Source organism: Mauremys reevesii, linkage group 7 (assembly GCF_016161935.1).
Source record: "Mauremys reevesii isolate NIE-2019 linkage group 7, ASM1616193v1, whole genome shotgun sequence".
Lineage (NCBI taxonomy): Eukaryota > Metazoa > Chordata > Testudines > Geoemydidae > Mauremys > Mauremys reevesii.
Window position 1 is genome coordinate 44,828,302 of NC_052629.1, and position 15,106 is coordinate 44,843,407.

The 15,106-nt window shown below is 40.5% G+C and overlaps 1 protein-coding gene across 2 annotated transcripts in view; it reads left to right on the forward strand.

The window, feature by feature from the left end:
- CTNNA3 (catenin alpha 3) overlaps positions 1 to 15,106 on the forward strand; it is a 958,387-nt gene that overhangs the window by 920,647 nt on the left and 22,634 nt on the right. For both annotated transcript variants that reach the window (XM_039481066.1, XM_039481067.1), the window contains 2 exons: positions 371 to 476; positions 8,476 to 8,610. In XM_039481066.1, the coding sequence (XP_039337000.1) occupies positions 371 to 476; positions 8,476 to 8,610 (241 nt within the window). The remainder of the gene's footprint in view (positions 1 to 370; positions 477 to 8,475; positions 8,611 to 15,106) is intronic.

A 15,106-nucleotide genomic window follows, 5' to 3' on the forward strand; every position in this document is an offset into this window, starting at 1 on the left:
GTTTGGATAAATGTACACACCTTTTGTATGCTTATCTGAAAGTAATCCAACCTCTTTGGGCTGGAAATCTCATATACTCAAGGTTTTAGTTTGGGTTATTTTGTTTGTGAAATTTTCTAATACTTTGTGTTTTGACTGGGTCAAAAGTAATAATATTGTGTGACTCTATTCTAATGCTCCCACTTCAGGCTGAAGCCATGAAGCACAGGATTGTGGGGCATAAATGAAATCATGTTGATTGAACCTATAATAAGGTTTGATTTTAATTATGAATGAGTTGTTTTATTAAAAAAAAATTTCTATCCCTATTTTTCATGGGTACTCTATTCCTATATGTTATATGATGTAATTAACTTTGTTTCATTTTAAGGGGTAGAGGCCCACTGAAGAATACATCTGATGTGATTAACGCAGCAAAGATGATTTCAGAGTCTGGATCCAGGATGGATGTGCTGGCACGACAGATTGCCAACCAGGTATGCCATTTAAGGTTTGGTGCAGAGGTGTATTCAGATTAAATCGTCCCCATATTCAATCCAGCCAACTAAAAGGTCACTTTGCAGAAATACTAATGGCATGTCTAGATCTGCCTTTCCTATTCTTTCTCCCTCACTCTCTAGCACTGACCACATCTCCCATGGATCTTTGGATCCCAGATTTTCTAGCTCCTGCCTTAATCCACCCTTGAATATGTGTATTGGTTCTCTAAAGTAAGTGCAACCCCTGTTGCTAAACTAAACAGAATGCAAAGCTTTAGCTGCATGGTAAAGCATATTTATTAAGACCCCTCCATTGTCTTCAACAACAGTTGAAGTCATCCAGGCTTTTACACAAATATTCTACAGTATAGTCAAAGCTTTGCCTTCTGCTTGTCTAAACAGTAGCGCTGAGGGGTTTGGGTACTTGCAGGGAATAGATATCATTCGAATTCTAATGAGATAGGGTTCACATCACACTAGATGAATGTAACATGACTGTTCAGACCAGGGGTTTCTAAGAAATGGAATCAAGTATCAGAGGGGTAGCCGTGTTAGTCTGGTTCTGTAGAAGCAGCAAAGAATCCTGTGGCACCTTATAGACTAACAGAAGTTTTGCAGCATGAGCTTTCGTGGGTGAATACCCACTTCTTCGGATGCAAGCAGTGGAAATTTCCAGGGACAGGTGTGTATATATAAGCAAGCAAGAAGCAAGCTAGAGATAACGAGGTTAGATCAATCAGGGAGGATGGGGCCCTGTTCCAGCAGCTGAGGTGTGAAAGCCAAGGGAAGAGAAACTGGTTCTGTAATTGGCAAGCCATTCACAATCTTTGTTTAGTCCTAAGCTGATGGTGTTAAATTTGCAGATGAACTGGAGCTCAGCAGTTTCTCTTTGAAGTCTGGTCCTAAAGTTTTTTTGTTGTAGGATGGCCACCTTAACATCTGCTATTGTGTGGCCAGGGAGGTTGAAGTGTTCTCCTACAGGTTTTTGTATATTGCCATTCCTAATGTCTGATTTGTGTCCATTTATCCTTTTCCTTAGAGACTGTCCAGTTTGGCCGATGTACATAGCAGAGGGGCATTGCTGGCATATGATGGCATATATTACATTGGTGGACGTGCAGGTGAATGAACCGGTGATGGTGTGGCTGATCTGGTTAGGTCCTGTGATGGTGTTGCTGGTGTAGATATGTGGGCAGAGTTGGCATCAAGGTTTGTTGCATGGGTTGGTTCCTGAGCTAGAGTTACTATGGTGCGGTGTGCAGTTGTTGGTGAGAATATGCTTCAGGTTGGCAGGTTGTCTGTGGGCGAGGACTGGCCTGCCACCCAAGGCCTGTGAAAGTGTGGGATCATTGTCCAGGATGGGTTGTAGATCCCTGATGATGCGTTGGAGGGGTTTGAGCTGGGGACTGTATGTGATGGCCAGTGGAGTCCTGTTGGTTTCTTTCTTGGGTTTGTCTTGCAGAAGGAGGTTTCTGGGTACACATCTGGCTCTGTTGATCTGTTTCCTTATTTCCTCGTGTGGGTACTGTAGTCTTGAGAATGCTTGGTGGAGATTTTCTAGGTGTTGGTCTCTGTCTGCGGGGTTAGAGCAGATATGGTTGTACCTCAGTGCTTGGCTGTAGACAATGGATCTTGTGGTGTGCCCGGGATGGAAGCTGGAGGCATGAAGGTAGGCATAGCGGTCGGTAGGTTTTCGGTATAGGGTGGTGTTAATGTGACCACCACTTATTTGCACCGTGGTGTCTAGGAAGTGGACCTCCCGTGTAGATAGGTCCAGGCTGAGGTTGATGGAGAGGTGGAAGCTGTTGAAATCATGGTGGAATTTTTCCAGAGTCTCCTTCCCATGGGTCCAGATGATGAAGATGTCATCAATGTAGCGTAGGTAGAGAAGGGGCGTGAGTGGACGGGAGCTGAGGAAGCGTTGTTCCAGGTCGGCCATAAAAATATTGGCATATTGTGGGGCCATGCGGGTGCCCATAGCAGTGCCACTGATCTGGAGATATATATTGTCATTAAATTTGAAATAGTTGTGTGTGAGGATAAAGGCACAGAGCTCAGCAACCAGTTGTGCTGTGGCATCATCAGGGATACTGTTCCTGATAGCTTGTATTCCATCAGTGTGTGGGATGTTTGTGTAGAGAGCCTCTACATCCATGGTGGCTAGGATGGTGTTTTCTGGAAGGTCACCAATGCATTGTAGTTTCCTCAGGAAATCAGTGGTGTCACGGAGATAGCTGGGAGTGCTGGTAACATAGGGTCTGAGTAGAGAGTCCACATATCCAGACAGTCCTTCAGTGAGAGTTCCAATGCCAGAGATGATGGGGCGTCCAGGATTTGGACTGGACACCCGCTATGGGCACCCGCATAGCTTAAAAAGGCAGCCCAGCATCAGCATAGCTCACAGGTATCCAGGCCATGTGCCCTTTTCTTTGCTGAGCTGGCAGAATGGAAGGTGAGTAAGCAGAGACCTTGCATTAGCTGTATCGTACGCCACCTTTTCACTGAGGTGATCTTCCCCAATGAAACAGGCTTTAGGACTAGATTGTGCCTGTAAGTAATGCAGTGTAATGCAACTGTACCACACAGGAGGGGCCAGTCCTTAGTCCTTATCTAGCTGTAGCATTCTTTTCCCAGTACCGCCCCATCCTGATCATCAACAGCAACTCTGTGGCTGTCTTACATGTCCAGGCAATCGTGCCCCGGAGTCTCTGCTCTTCTACCCTCTAACAGACCACCCATCTTTCCCTCTCTTCATGGTGTAGCATGTGGCTCTTATTTATTTATACAACATATGTAACAGCAGCAGATTGTTCATCTTTCTTGTCCTCTGCCACATTATTCTCAAGACTCCAGTGAAGTAAACACTTCAAGAGGTATACATTATTACTTTGTGCACTTGTGTTCAGAGGAACAATTAAGCAGAAAGATAGAGGAGTTATCCCTCTTTCTGGTCTTTCAGCATATACATCCTTTCACCATCTGCACTACACTAGAGCTTTTTTGGTCAAGATTCTCTTTGGCAATTGTACATTGAGGTTTAAGAATGACAGTCACAGATCTGTTGCAGAGTAAAATGGGACATCAAATCCAAAGATAAGGCTTGTAAACTATTTTTCAGTCAAGATGTTTAATAACAGAAAACTAAGCTTTAGTGAAATATCTTTATTTTCCACCAGTTTTGTTATAATTTCTCTGACAACGTTATTGTTTTATATGTAGCTTAAAACTAGGTATTAAGTTAGGATGAAATTATGTACAGCAAAAACAAAAGGTGCGTATGGAAGGGATTTTTCCTCTGTTGAACCAAAAATAAGCTCTAAATAACATTAATTTGTCTTCACTATTTTCTTTACATCAAAGTTCTAAATGCTGTATACTCCTCTGGCACACAAATTTTCAAATAATTGTTCAAACATATTATTATTAGCATGAATTTATGAACACATACTTCTCCCAGCTATGCTTCTATTCACCACATCATATGCAGTTGAGAAAGCTGCAGCCTGAACTGAGAATAACTAAATCATTTTTATTTGTTATCACATCTAATGTTGTCATTTAGTTGGACCACATCAGTTTGCTATTCACAATCCTCCCATAGCCCAAATCTATTAGTCTGACTGCCTTTGCAGTTAAGAGAACAACAGTAGCGACTGATAGTGTTTTCCGTATACAAACCCCTACTTTATTTCCTTCATCTAGCTTCAAAAGTGAGAGAGAAGCTGAAATAAACAATTGCTGTGTAATGACGAATCATTGCTGTAGCTCTTTGACCTTTTGCAGTTAATAAAGAACAGTAGTTTCAAATGAATGATTTTGGTTCAGGCTGCACGCAATTTTGAAGAATCAAAATTGAGAATTGTGAAACTGTTTTAGTTCATGTAGTTTTTCAGCTGGAAAAATTTCCCATGAACTACATTAAGTGAATCTTACTGGTTCTCCATTTGACAATACCTTTGGTTCCTCACTTTAAAAAACTACATTTTTTCTCTTATTCTTTTTTAATAAATGTGATAGTACTGTACAATTAGCATAATTCAGTCACATTGCAACCCATTTTTATTATTAAAATGACTCAGATTTAACAACTCTGAACGTACGCAACAGAGCAACAATGTAAACACACATTAGTCACAAAAAATAATTAGCAAACTTAGTTAACATAAGATTGTTTTGAACCACTTGTCTAAAATCACTTGTCTAATTTGTGACCTGAAAGTCATATGGCAACATAGTCAGTACATCTCCTTTTTATTGAATGTGCTAGAGATTAAAGTTGTCATTGAAGATGCCCACAATATTGTATAAAATTCAAATTTAAATAATTGTTGTGCGCTAGAAATCAAAGAATTAAGGACAAACATTATATTAATAGATAGGAAATCTCCTCATCAAGATACAAATGCCACGCATATAAAAGAAACTGTCCTAAAGGTAAAATTAACAATAAATTCTTTAAAATGATTATCTGATAAATAAGAGACAATCAGAAATGTTAAATGTTACATTAAACAAATATTTAAAACTTATGTACAGCTACTGAGAACATACTGCAAACTACTATTGTGATACAAGAAATTAATCATCACTAAGCTCAGCTCAAGTGCAAAGGAAGTGACATTTATTTCTTTGGTAAAGTAGTAAAATCAAAACCTAATAAACGTATGGTCAAAGTTTCCTGCAGAATAACTTGTATTGATCTTTTGTGCTACTGTTCTGCCAGCGGCTAATGGAAATACTTTTTCACCTTGATTTTCAATATAGGTTTCACTGTATTCACAACTATTGCATCACTTATCAAACCATTTTGAGGATTTTACAGATATTATTTCTGTAACGCTCCTCCACTCCTTGCCAATCTTCTAGTTGAATTTAGGATCCCATTGACTTCAATAGGTACAGAATCAAACCCTTTTGTTTGCAATGTTGTTGTAGCTGTGTTGGTCCCAGGATATTAGAGAGACAAGGAGGTGAGGTAATATATTTTACTGGACCAACTTCTGTTGGTGAAAACGACAAGCTTTCAAGCTACACAGAGCTCTTATTCTTGTCTCTCTAATCAAATGGTTTGTAATTTGCCACTGTATCTAACTGAAACTTATTTCTCAGTGTGAGAAGTTAAACTGGTAACTATCAGTTGTTTTCTGGGATGATAAATGCTAGGAACATAGTAATTACCATACTAGAACAGACCACTGGTCCATCTGGTCTCGTATGTAATAGTGGCCAGTACTAGATGCTTCAGAGGGATGTGTAGGAACCCCCTAATAGAATAACCTGCCCAGAAAGGAATTTTCTTTCTAACATGTGTTAATAATTGGCTACTTAATCCCTGAGCATGAGGGTTTATATCCCTTGTATTATTTTATTGTTTAATGTAACTCAGATTACCAATATAAATGTCTCTTCATTTTTTTGAATGCCATTAAGCTCTTGGCTCAGTCATATTGTTTAGTAATGAGTTCCACAGGTTTGAGCTGTGGAAAATACTTGTCACTTTTGGATGTGTTGCCTTAGTTTCATTGGCTACTCCATTTTTAATTCTATTATGAGAAAAGGTTAATGGCCTTCTTCATGACATTCATTATTGTATAGATCTCTTTCATACCCCATAACTATTCATCTTCTGACTAAACAGACCTAATGTTTCCAATCTCTCCTTATATGGAAGTTTTCCATGCTTCTCTTCATATATGTTGCCTATCTCTGGAACCTTTCTATTTGATGTATTGTTTTCAGATGGGATGAGCAAAGAAGAACACTCAAAGTGAAATCTTAACAACAAATAATATAGTGGCATTATAATCTCAGTAGTATTTTCTAACCTGTTATATGTCGTAACATTTTTTTAATTTGCCCTCCATGGCACACTTAGCAGAGCTTTCTGCTGAGTTGTCCACAGTGAAACTGAGGCCTTTTTTCAGAGTGGTTACAGTTACTTTAATCCCAGTAATACATATCAGTAATTAAAATTATTCCTTCAGATGTATATTGGTCAACACTGACATCATTCTATCCATTTTCCTAGCTTCGTTATGTCTCTGGAGTTCACAATATTCTTCTCTAATCTTATCTATCCTAATAACATTGTGCCATCTGCAAATTTTGCCACCTCATTGTTCATCCTATCTACATACATTGGATTTTAAATATCATTGCCTCTGCACTGGAGACTTATATGCTCAATTTTACTGCTATTTGAAGTCAATGAGAAATTACACCAAAGTCCTATCTGCCCACCTCTGGGATCTGCCCAAGTGGAAATAAATATCACAGGTCATTTTACAAAAAAACTGTAGAGGACTGAATAGATGGTTCCAGTCAACATATTTCATCTCCATACAGTTAGTCCTGATGCTTACAGCTGTTTATGACTGGAAGGACAGATTTTAAGGAACTGCAGTTACAGAAATAAACAATGTTTACACAAGCTGCCTATACTGTACTGTGATAGCAGTGTTAAACTCATTAATTACAAAGTGCATTGAGGCCAAAAAGCAGTACCATTTTTTTTTCAGATCAAGGAGGAAGTACTGAATCTCTCAGGTTTACAAGCCAGTGATTCATTTTTTAAACTTGTGATTGTTCCTGGCTTTCTTTTTCTAAATCTCAAACATGCAGTTTTTTAATTCATAAATAGAATTTTAAATTCTACTCTATAATAATGTGAAGTGAATCCTGGCCTCACTAGGAAAAGTACCAGTGACTTTAAAAGGACCAGGGTTTTCCCCGAGGTATCTCATGAATTAAGCAGCCTGATGCTCCTTCATAGTGTTACCTATTGTGGATTTTATATCAAAGGATCTTTGTGTATAACATGCATCACTGTACAAGACAACACTGGAGTCATTTCTATTCAACAGCAGAAACTTAGATGGGCTTTATGCTCTATTGACACTGACGCTATCAGTATTTTCTATCAGGAAGCATAAAGGTATGATGCACTAGCCATGAACAGCAAAAGGTCAGGTCTACCACAATTGGTTGAAATGTATCTTTTTTTTTTGTAAATATACTAATATTGACACAATGTTCCATCAAAAGAAACTGACTACATTTTCATGGTATCTACAGTAAAAAAAAACCTATACACAAATCTCTCAAAGACTGTATTGGCCTTTACAGTAAGGCTATTTCATACTGCTCTGGCAATGTATAGGGATCCAATACCCCTTTAAGACCCCTCTACACTGCCATAGCAGTGAATAGTAGCCTTAGTGTAAATGAAAATCCGGTACTATGTGAATAGTCAGTTCATCTGAGAGAGATTTACCTCAAAGCATTCTTCATCACTCCTCTGAAGTCATGAGAGAGTAAAAAGAAGATTTCATAGAAAGTATGAGCATCATCATAAAAACAGAGAATTGACCATGAGATATTGTTCACAACTATGACCTACTCCTTCTACCACCAATGTCAATGGGAATTTTGTCATTGCCTTGAATGGTATTAGGATAGAGGCCGTAACCTAGAGTCACCATCTATTAATGTGGGTTTCCATTGTTATTAGTCCATGTAGCTTGCCAAGTAAATGGTAAGTAATATTGCAAAAATGAATGCAGAGCCTCTTAGGTGCTGAAGGAAAGTAGTAATTTCATGCACTAGTGAAAGCTACTCAGCTAGAACTATGGCTAAGGCAATTCCAGTAGTCTTGAATTAAGGATGGGTGAATGCAATGAAGTTTGGGATTACTGTGAACATCTTTGTTTGTAGGTTCACAACATTAGCAAATAACCAAACTTTAGAGCAGTGGAGAGCAAGACTACATTAGAGAGCAATTACAATTAACATTCCTAAAGGGAACATGAATCTGATAAAAGTCTGGGACTAAATTTTGAATGCACCTTTGAAATATGTTCACTCGTTTGGACATTAACACACTACGTTGGAGAGCTGAGAGTTTAGAAAAGATTAAATCTTAAGCTTAATAATTGAAAATTGAAGTGATTAAGAATTTGTAGAAAGTGTTTTATTCATTATTCTTTTTAATGTGTAGTGTCCAGATCAATCATGTAAACAGGATGTATTGGCTTACCTGGAACAGATCAAGCTCTATTGTCACCAGCTCAAAATCTGCAGTCAAGTTAAAGCAGAAATCCAGAATCTCAGTGGAGAGCTCATCGTGTCTGCTGTAAGTAAAAAGAGTTCAGAAGATACTTTCTGTGCTAGGTACAACTATAGATTTCAGATTTTGGAGTGAATTTGTAGCATTTGTGAAATGTAGTCTTATAGGCCTCTGGTCCTTATTTTATTCCCCACTGGTTTATATCTTGTGTTGTCATTTATACCCGAGCAAAGTGAGAACAAGACACTATCAAATCAGAAAGAAAACATTTTACACCCACGTTGTACAGCTATGTAATATCACAGATGATGCAAGGCAGTGGAGAATCAGGCCTGGTGTCTTTAAAGATTTCAAACGGCCTGATTCTTCATTCTGTTACACTGAAGTAACTAACTCCAATAGAGAGACACTGATGTAAAATTGGTTTAGAAAATCAGACCCATTTTGAGGTAATGTGTGTTTACCTATTGCTGCATCTTTCTCATCCCATGGATTTCTTTCTATATATTTTCACTTTTTGATTTGGGAGCTGTTGTTCCCAGCTCATAAGGAATTGACTGGGGAGGTTCTAGTCAGGCTGTTGCAATGTGAGAGTAAGAGAGCCAAAAAAAACCCAAAAAAATCCCCCTGAGAACAAGGGAAGTTGCTTAATTAGATTTCTGGACCTGCATTAGCTTGGGGACATCAGGCTGGTGTAGATAACTACAATTCAGCCATTGCTCTGATTTTGAGCACCAATTAGTAGAATTTCTGTCCTTCTGCAAGAGAGTAACTCACTTAGCAGAATAGTCTGGCCCTGAGTATTCAGATTATTCCATCAGTGAAAAAACAACCTTTTTCATTATGCTGTTATTATTTGTGCTGAGGTAGTGCCTAGGAGCAAGGATCTGTCATGGACCTGTGTGCAAACACATAAGAAAAATGGTCCCTGCCCCAAAGAACTTGCAATCTAAGTAATACTTATTCCTATCTATCTCCATGCTCACAAATGCTTGAAGTTATATTAACAAATACTTATTAGAATGTAACGACAAATGTATACAACCAATAATTTCTAGAATGCAACAACGATTTTCTCCATGGTCTCCATGCATGCACTGGTTACATTTTCAGCGCCTAATTATTTTGTTTTTTAAACCCAGAGCAGTTTGTTTGATTTTTTTGGTATTATAATCTAACTAGATGGTACATGAATCCTCTTCTGCTTAGACAAGACTTAAATTGGATCAGTTTATGTAGTTTATCCTGAAGGTCATATTGGATGAGAATTTGATGACCATATTTCAATCTTTGGAGACTGCAGAAATGTAATTCTGCATGCTGTGGTAGTTTTTTATTTGGAAAAAAAAATGTTGGATTTTAATTAGGTTGTAAATTAATGAAATTGTGTTTTATTTTTCATTTTCTTCTTTCTTTTTAAAAATGGTGCCTTAAACCATATCACAATTACTACATAATTTTCATTTCTGAATACTGTGGCCAGTGATGGATTTGTGACAATTTGCAAAGCAATACTGTCTTTGAAAGGTAGAATTCTGCATTTTGGATTAAATTTTCTGGTTTTGTCTCCTCTACCCATCATTTCATTGGGTGCTCTCATCAGGAAAATCTCCCCGCCCACCAGTTGTAATATAAATATCAAGTGATATTAAGGAATACTATATTTATTGGGTTTCGTTCTATTGACACTTGCTGTTCTCCGTCAACATTCTAAAATGCAAAATAAACAACAAAAATGATATTAAAAACAAACCCAACTTAACTCATAAATCCAAGAGAAAAAACAGGTTCAATCCTTTTCCTATTAATTTGAGTGCAGCTGTATTACATCCCAGAAGCCCTGGTCCAGCAAAGCACTTAATTATATGCATAAATCTAGCCCTAGCCAGTAAGGGCATGTGCTTACCGGCTTTGCTGTGTCAGGGCCAGGGGCAGTGAAATCCTAGCTGCTACTCTACTAAAGAATTAAATCCCTGCAAATGCTCATGAAGTATTTTGTTAAATGCAGAGGTGTTCGGCTCTGTACAAAAAACAAAGAAAGGCAGCCCCTACCCTCAGAAATTGACAATATAAAGTCTTGATCCAAAACCCACTGAAATCAATGGAAAGACTTCCATTCTCTTTAGGGGACTTATGATCTGATCCTAAGGGACTGTATGCCTATCAGTACTTAATAATGGTTATAGCTAGTCCTTACTGTTGTGAGAGTATAAAAGTATAAAATGCCCTGGCACAGCACAGGTGGTGTGTAAGCTTAAAACTTAATAATTTTTCCCATTGTCATTTCCTCCCCAATTATTATTGTTGAGGTAGAGAGAGCATTTGAAACAGGCTGTGCGCAACTATCATTTTCAAGTAAAAATGGAGCACCAAATCCAATTTGCTGTCTTATATTAGTCGTTCCAATGTATGTGTAACTGAAGACTCTTTGGATCCAGTGTTTAAAAGTGACTGCAGGGACTCATTTCATCTTGAGGGGAATATGAGAACTTGAAATACGTCAGATGGGGAAGGCTCTAAAGCAAGCAGGGCTGTTAATAAATTGAGAGGGAGACAAAATCAATGACTGTTCAGAAATGGCTGAGCTACTGCACTGGGGTTTTTTTAATAGTGGTTAAAAAAAACAATTGAGGCAAATCCTGCCTTTGCCTCCTGGTATTAAAATTGCTGGGGTTTTACTGTACAAGGTGGAGGCCAACGATCTGCGTGTAGAAACATGCAAGGTGGAGCAGCCCCTCTGCAAAGTTCTGCTCCCATCTTGCTTCCAGTAATGGGAATGCCCAAGTTGCAACTGGGAGTATCATAGAGACAAATGGGGGTGGGGGGAAGGGGCAGTAAGTCCACTACTATGAGTCCTCTGTCTCTATGCCCTGCAGTGAAAGCTATGAAGGGTGTGAAGGGCTACCTCAGCCTGCAGGTTGATGTACTCTCTGCAGCCATCTTCCCACTTCTAGCCCAACCATTCAGGCTAGTGGATTTGGCCCTTTTATCTCAAGGTTTTAGAGTGCCGCCCATCACTATTGTATCTGTGCACCTTCCACATAAAATCATTATCAATGTCCAAATCCCTAGCAGACTTGATAGAAAGTCTGGCTGGTCTCCCTTTCTGGGGTCAGAACTCTACTTGGGGTGGGGGATTTATTTTGACTTTTTTCCCACCTGAGTACTATCTAATCTGTTTAAGAATGAGACGTGAAAAAGGAGACATGGTCAGCAACCCTCCATATTTTATCTAAGGACACCTCAGTTTACCTACCAAACTAGCATAAGGATTATTTTAGTTTATGGCAATACTGTATCTGAGGAGGTGCTGGTGAGTGTGGTGGAGTTCTGGCATCATTCCTTTCATATGTTAGGGTATCATCAATACTTGATTACTTACTTACTCAGGCACCTGAGAACACAGACAGCTATACATTACTCTCACTAGCACATCTTACAGCAAAAAAAATGGCAAGGAAGTATTTTGAGGCAGTCTCTCCTATGCCGCTGGCTTCCCCTCCGTATGCAACTTTCCTGTGGCCATGTCTGCACTATAAACTTTGCTTGATGCACATTACATCAGCATAAAGTCATCACCAAATAGTACATCATTTGTGCATGTGTATACTTGGCTGTTTGCATTGGTGCTGTATGTGCTCACTAGGAGAGCTTGTGTTGATGCACAGTGTTGTGCAGCATGGGTAGGTATCTCAGTGTGCAACCCACCACCATCCAGTGCACTGATTTTGGGGAAGTTTTTGGCAATGAATGGTGGGGCAGAAATGAATCACTCATAGGTGACTGGGAGCAAGGGCTCAACTTCCCAGCATGCAACTGTCTCCATCCCATAATGTCATCTATATCCCATAATGTTCGTGCCTTTTTTAGAAATCCCACGAACACATGTGGCCCTCCTCACTGTTCATCCAGAAGCATGGAGCGCTACACGATTGTCATATGCATTGCAATTAGGGGACGTGCAATTCTCTGGTATTTGGAGAGCTGTAAGGAAAACCAAATCAATGTCAACCATACCGATTTCTTGCAGGACAGATTGCTATGGGACATAGCCAATTCAAGGTTGTTGATGGCATCCACTGAGCAGCTTCAGATAGGGGAGCACCACTTCTGGTCCTGAGAAATGAGCACTGAGTAGTGGGATTGCATCATAATGCAGGTTTGGGATGATGAGCAGTGTCTGCAGAATTTTTGGATGCACAAGGCCACATTTCTGGATCTGTGTGTCAACCTCATCCCAGCCCTCCAGTGCAAGTGTAACACCAACAGACCCACGTCATCGGTGGCAGGATCGAACCTGGGACCTCTGGAGCTTATTGCATGAACCTCTACCACATGAGCTAAAAGCCAACTGGCTGTTAACTAGCGCCATAGAGCAGACTCATTTTAGCTCTCTCTTTAAGTGGTTTTGGTGCCACTAGATGGGACAGAACACCACAGCCAGAAGGTGTGTGTGTGTTACACAAGGACATTAAAAAGAGAGCAGCACTTGTGACACCAGATAGCTACTAGTCAGTGGGAAATCATTTTGGCATTGGAAAATCTGTTCTGGGAGCTATTGTCATGCAAGTGTGAAGGGCCGTTAATCATCTCTTGCTGTGCAGGGCTATGACTCTGAGCAATATGAAGGATACAGTGGATGGATTTGCAGCAGTGGGGTTCCTGAACTGCAGTGGAGTGATAGCTTGCACGTATATCTCTCTTCTGGCATCAGATCACCTTGCCACAGAGTACAGCAACAGAAAGGGCTATTTTCTATGCAAGGATCACTGGGGATACCTCACCAACATCAATGTTGGCTGTTCAGGGAAGGTGTACGATGCTCGCATCTCTAAGAACACAGGACTGTCCAGAAAGCTACAAGCAGAAACTTTCTTTCCTGACCCTTAGTTTGTCACTGGTGATGTTAAAATGCCAACAGTGGCCCTGGAGGACCCAGCCTGCCCCTGGCTCATGAAGTCATACACTGGCCACCTCGACAGCACCAAGGAAAGATTAGCTACAGCTCAGCAGGTGCAGAATGACAGATGAATATGCGTTTGGCATATTGAAGGAATGCTGACATTGTTTACTCACAGGATTGGATCTCTGTGAAAAATATCTCAATGGTTATGGCTGTCTGCTGTGTCCTGATTAATATCTGAGAACAAAAGGGGAAAAGTTGCTGCTGGAGTGAAGTGGCTGTCTGCTGCATTTGAACAGCCAAACACAAAGGCAATTAGAAGAGCTCCCCTCAAGTTTAAACAATTCATGCTCATTGGCATCTCTGCTTGGGATTGCTTGTGCACAGTGCCACTCTCAGCACCAGCCATGGTGAATACGGCCCACCAGGGTGAGGGAAATTGCTTGGTTGCATGCAACTATGAATATAGAGCAATGGTACTGAATACTGGCACCATTTTCCACAGGCGGTGGTGATTTTCAGTGATCTCTCACTCCTGAGGGTAACAAACTCAGAGAGAGCACAGCTGCTTCCAGCTTAAAGGCACTCTGGCCTGTATGCTGTTAGTCTTCCATGGTGCCTGCCGAAGTTATCACTGACTGGCATGGGAAAGTATCCTATGAAAGGCTGCCATCCACAGAAACCCTTGGGAGTGGACCACAGAGCACCTCCTTGAAAGTTTCATTGAGATCTCTCAGAAGACTTCAAGGTACAGCCCTGCGTACATAAACAAACTGCTCTGCATTCCCTCACCCCACCTAGTCTAACTCTACAGAGGAATGAAAAGCAGATAAAAATGCTCTTTTAGTTGTATCACTACCTCTTCTAGCACTGTAATGAGAAATAAATGTACACACTTACCTGAGAATCCGTCTCCTGCATTGGGTTCACCCGTGCTCAACTGCTGGGACTGACTGGACAGCAATGAAGTCTCAAACAGATCCTGGCATAGCTGATCCCTGGTCGTATGTCCCCCACGTCATCCTGGTCCTCACTGTTCAGGCCAAGGGTCTGTGGCTTCGGCTTCTCTGAAGTATCTGTGGTGGTGTGTGGGGTGCTGGTGGTGGGGTCTCTTAGTAAAAGCAGCAGGTCTGTGGCTCTGCACCAGGTTAACTGTTGGCCTCCCTGGTCTTCTGAGATCAGTTCCTTCACTGACACAGTTCCTGACACAGTTCCTTCGCTTTCACATGGCCCTGCTCCTGGTCCCTGATATGCTCCTGCATCTCCCCTGCAATCTGTTCATAGCTGCCGATGTTTCTATGGCTGGTCCATAGCTGTGCTTGCACAGCCGCTTCTCCCCACAGGCCCAGGAGATCCAATATTTCTGGCCAATCCAGGCTGGAGTGCATCTGGCATGTGTAGCATGATTGGTCATCTGGGCAATTGTGCACAACAATGGAGACCTGCTAGATGTGCTCACCAAGGTGGGCAATCAGGAAAAGGCATTTCAAAAATTTGCTGAGTTTTAAGAGGCAGGAACTTCCAGGCTCTATGACAAGTCCAATCAGAGCAATCAGTGTTGGGCTGGAGGACTGTTAGTGTTGACATAAGTTACATAGTGTCTACATGCATGTTGTGTTGACCTCAGTACATCAACCATGGCTCAACACTGCTTTGGGG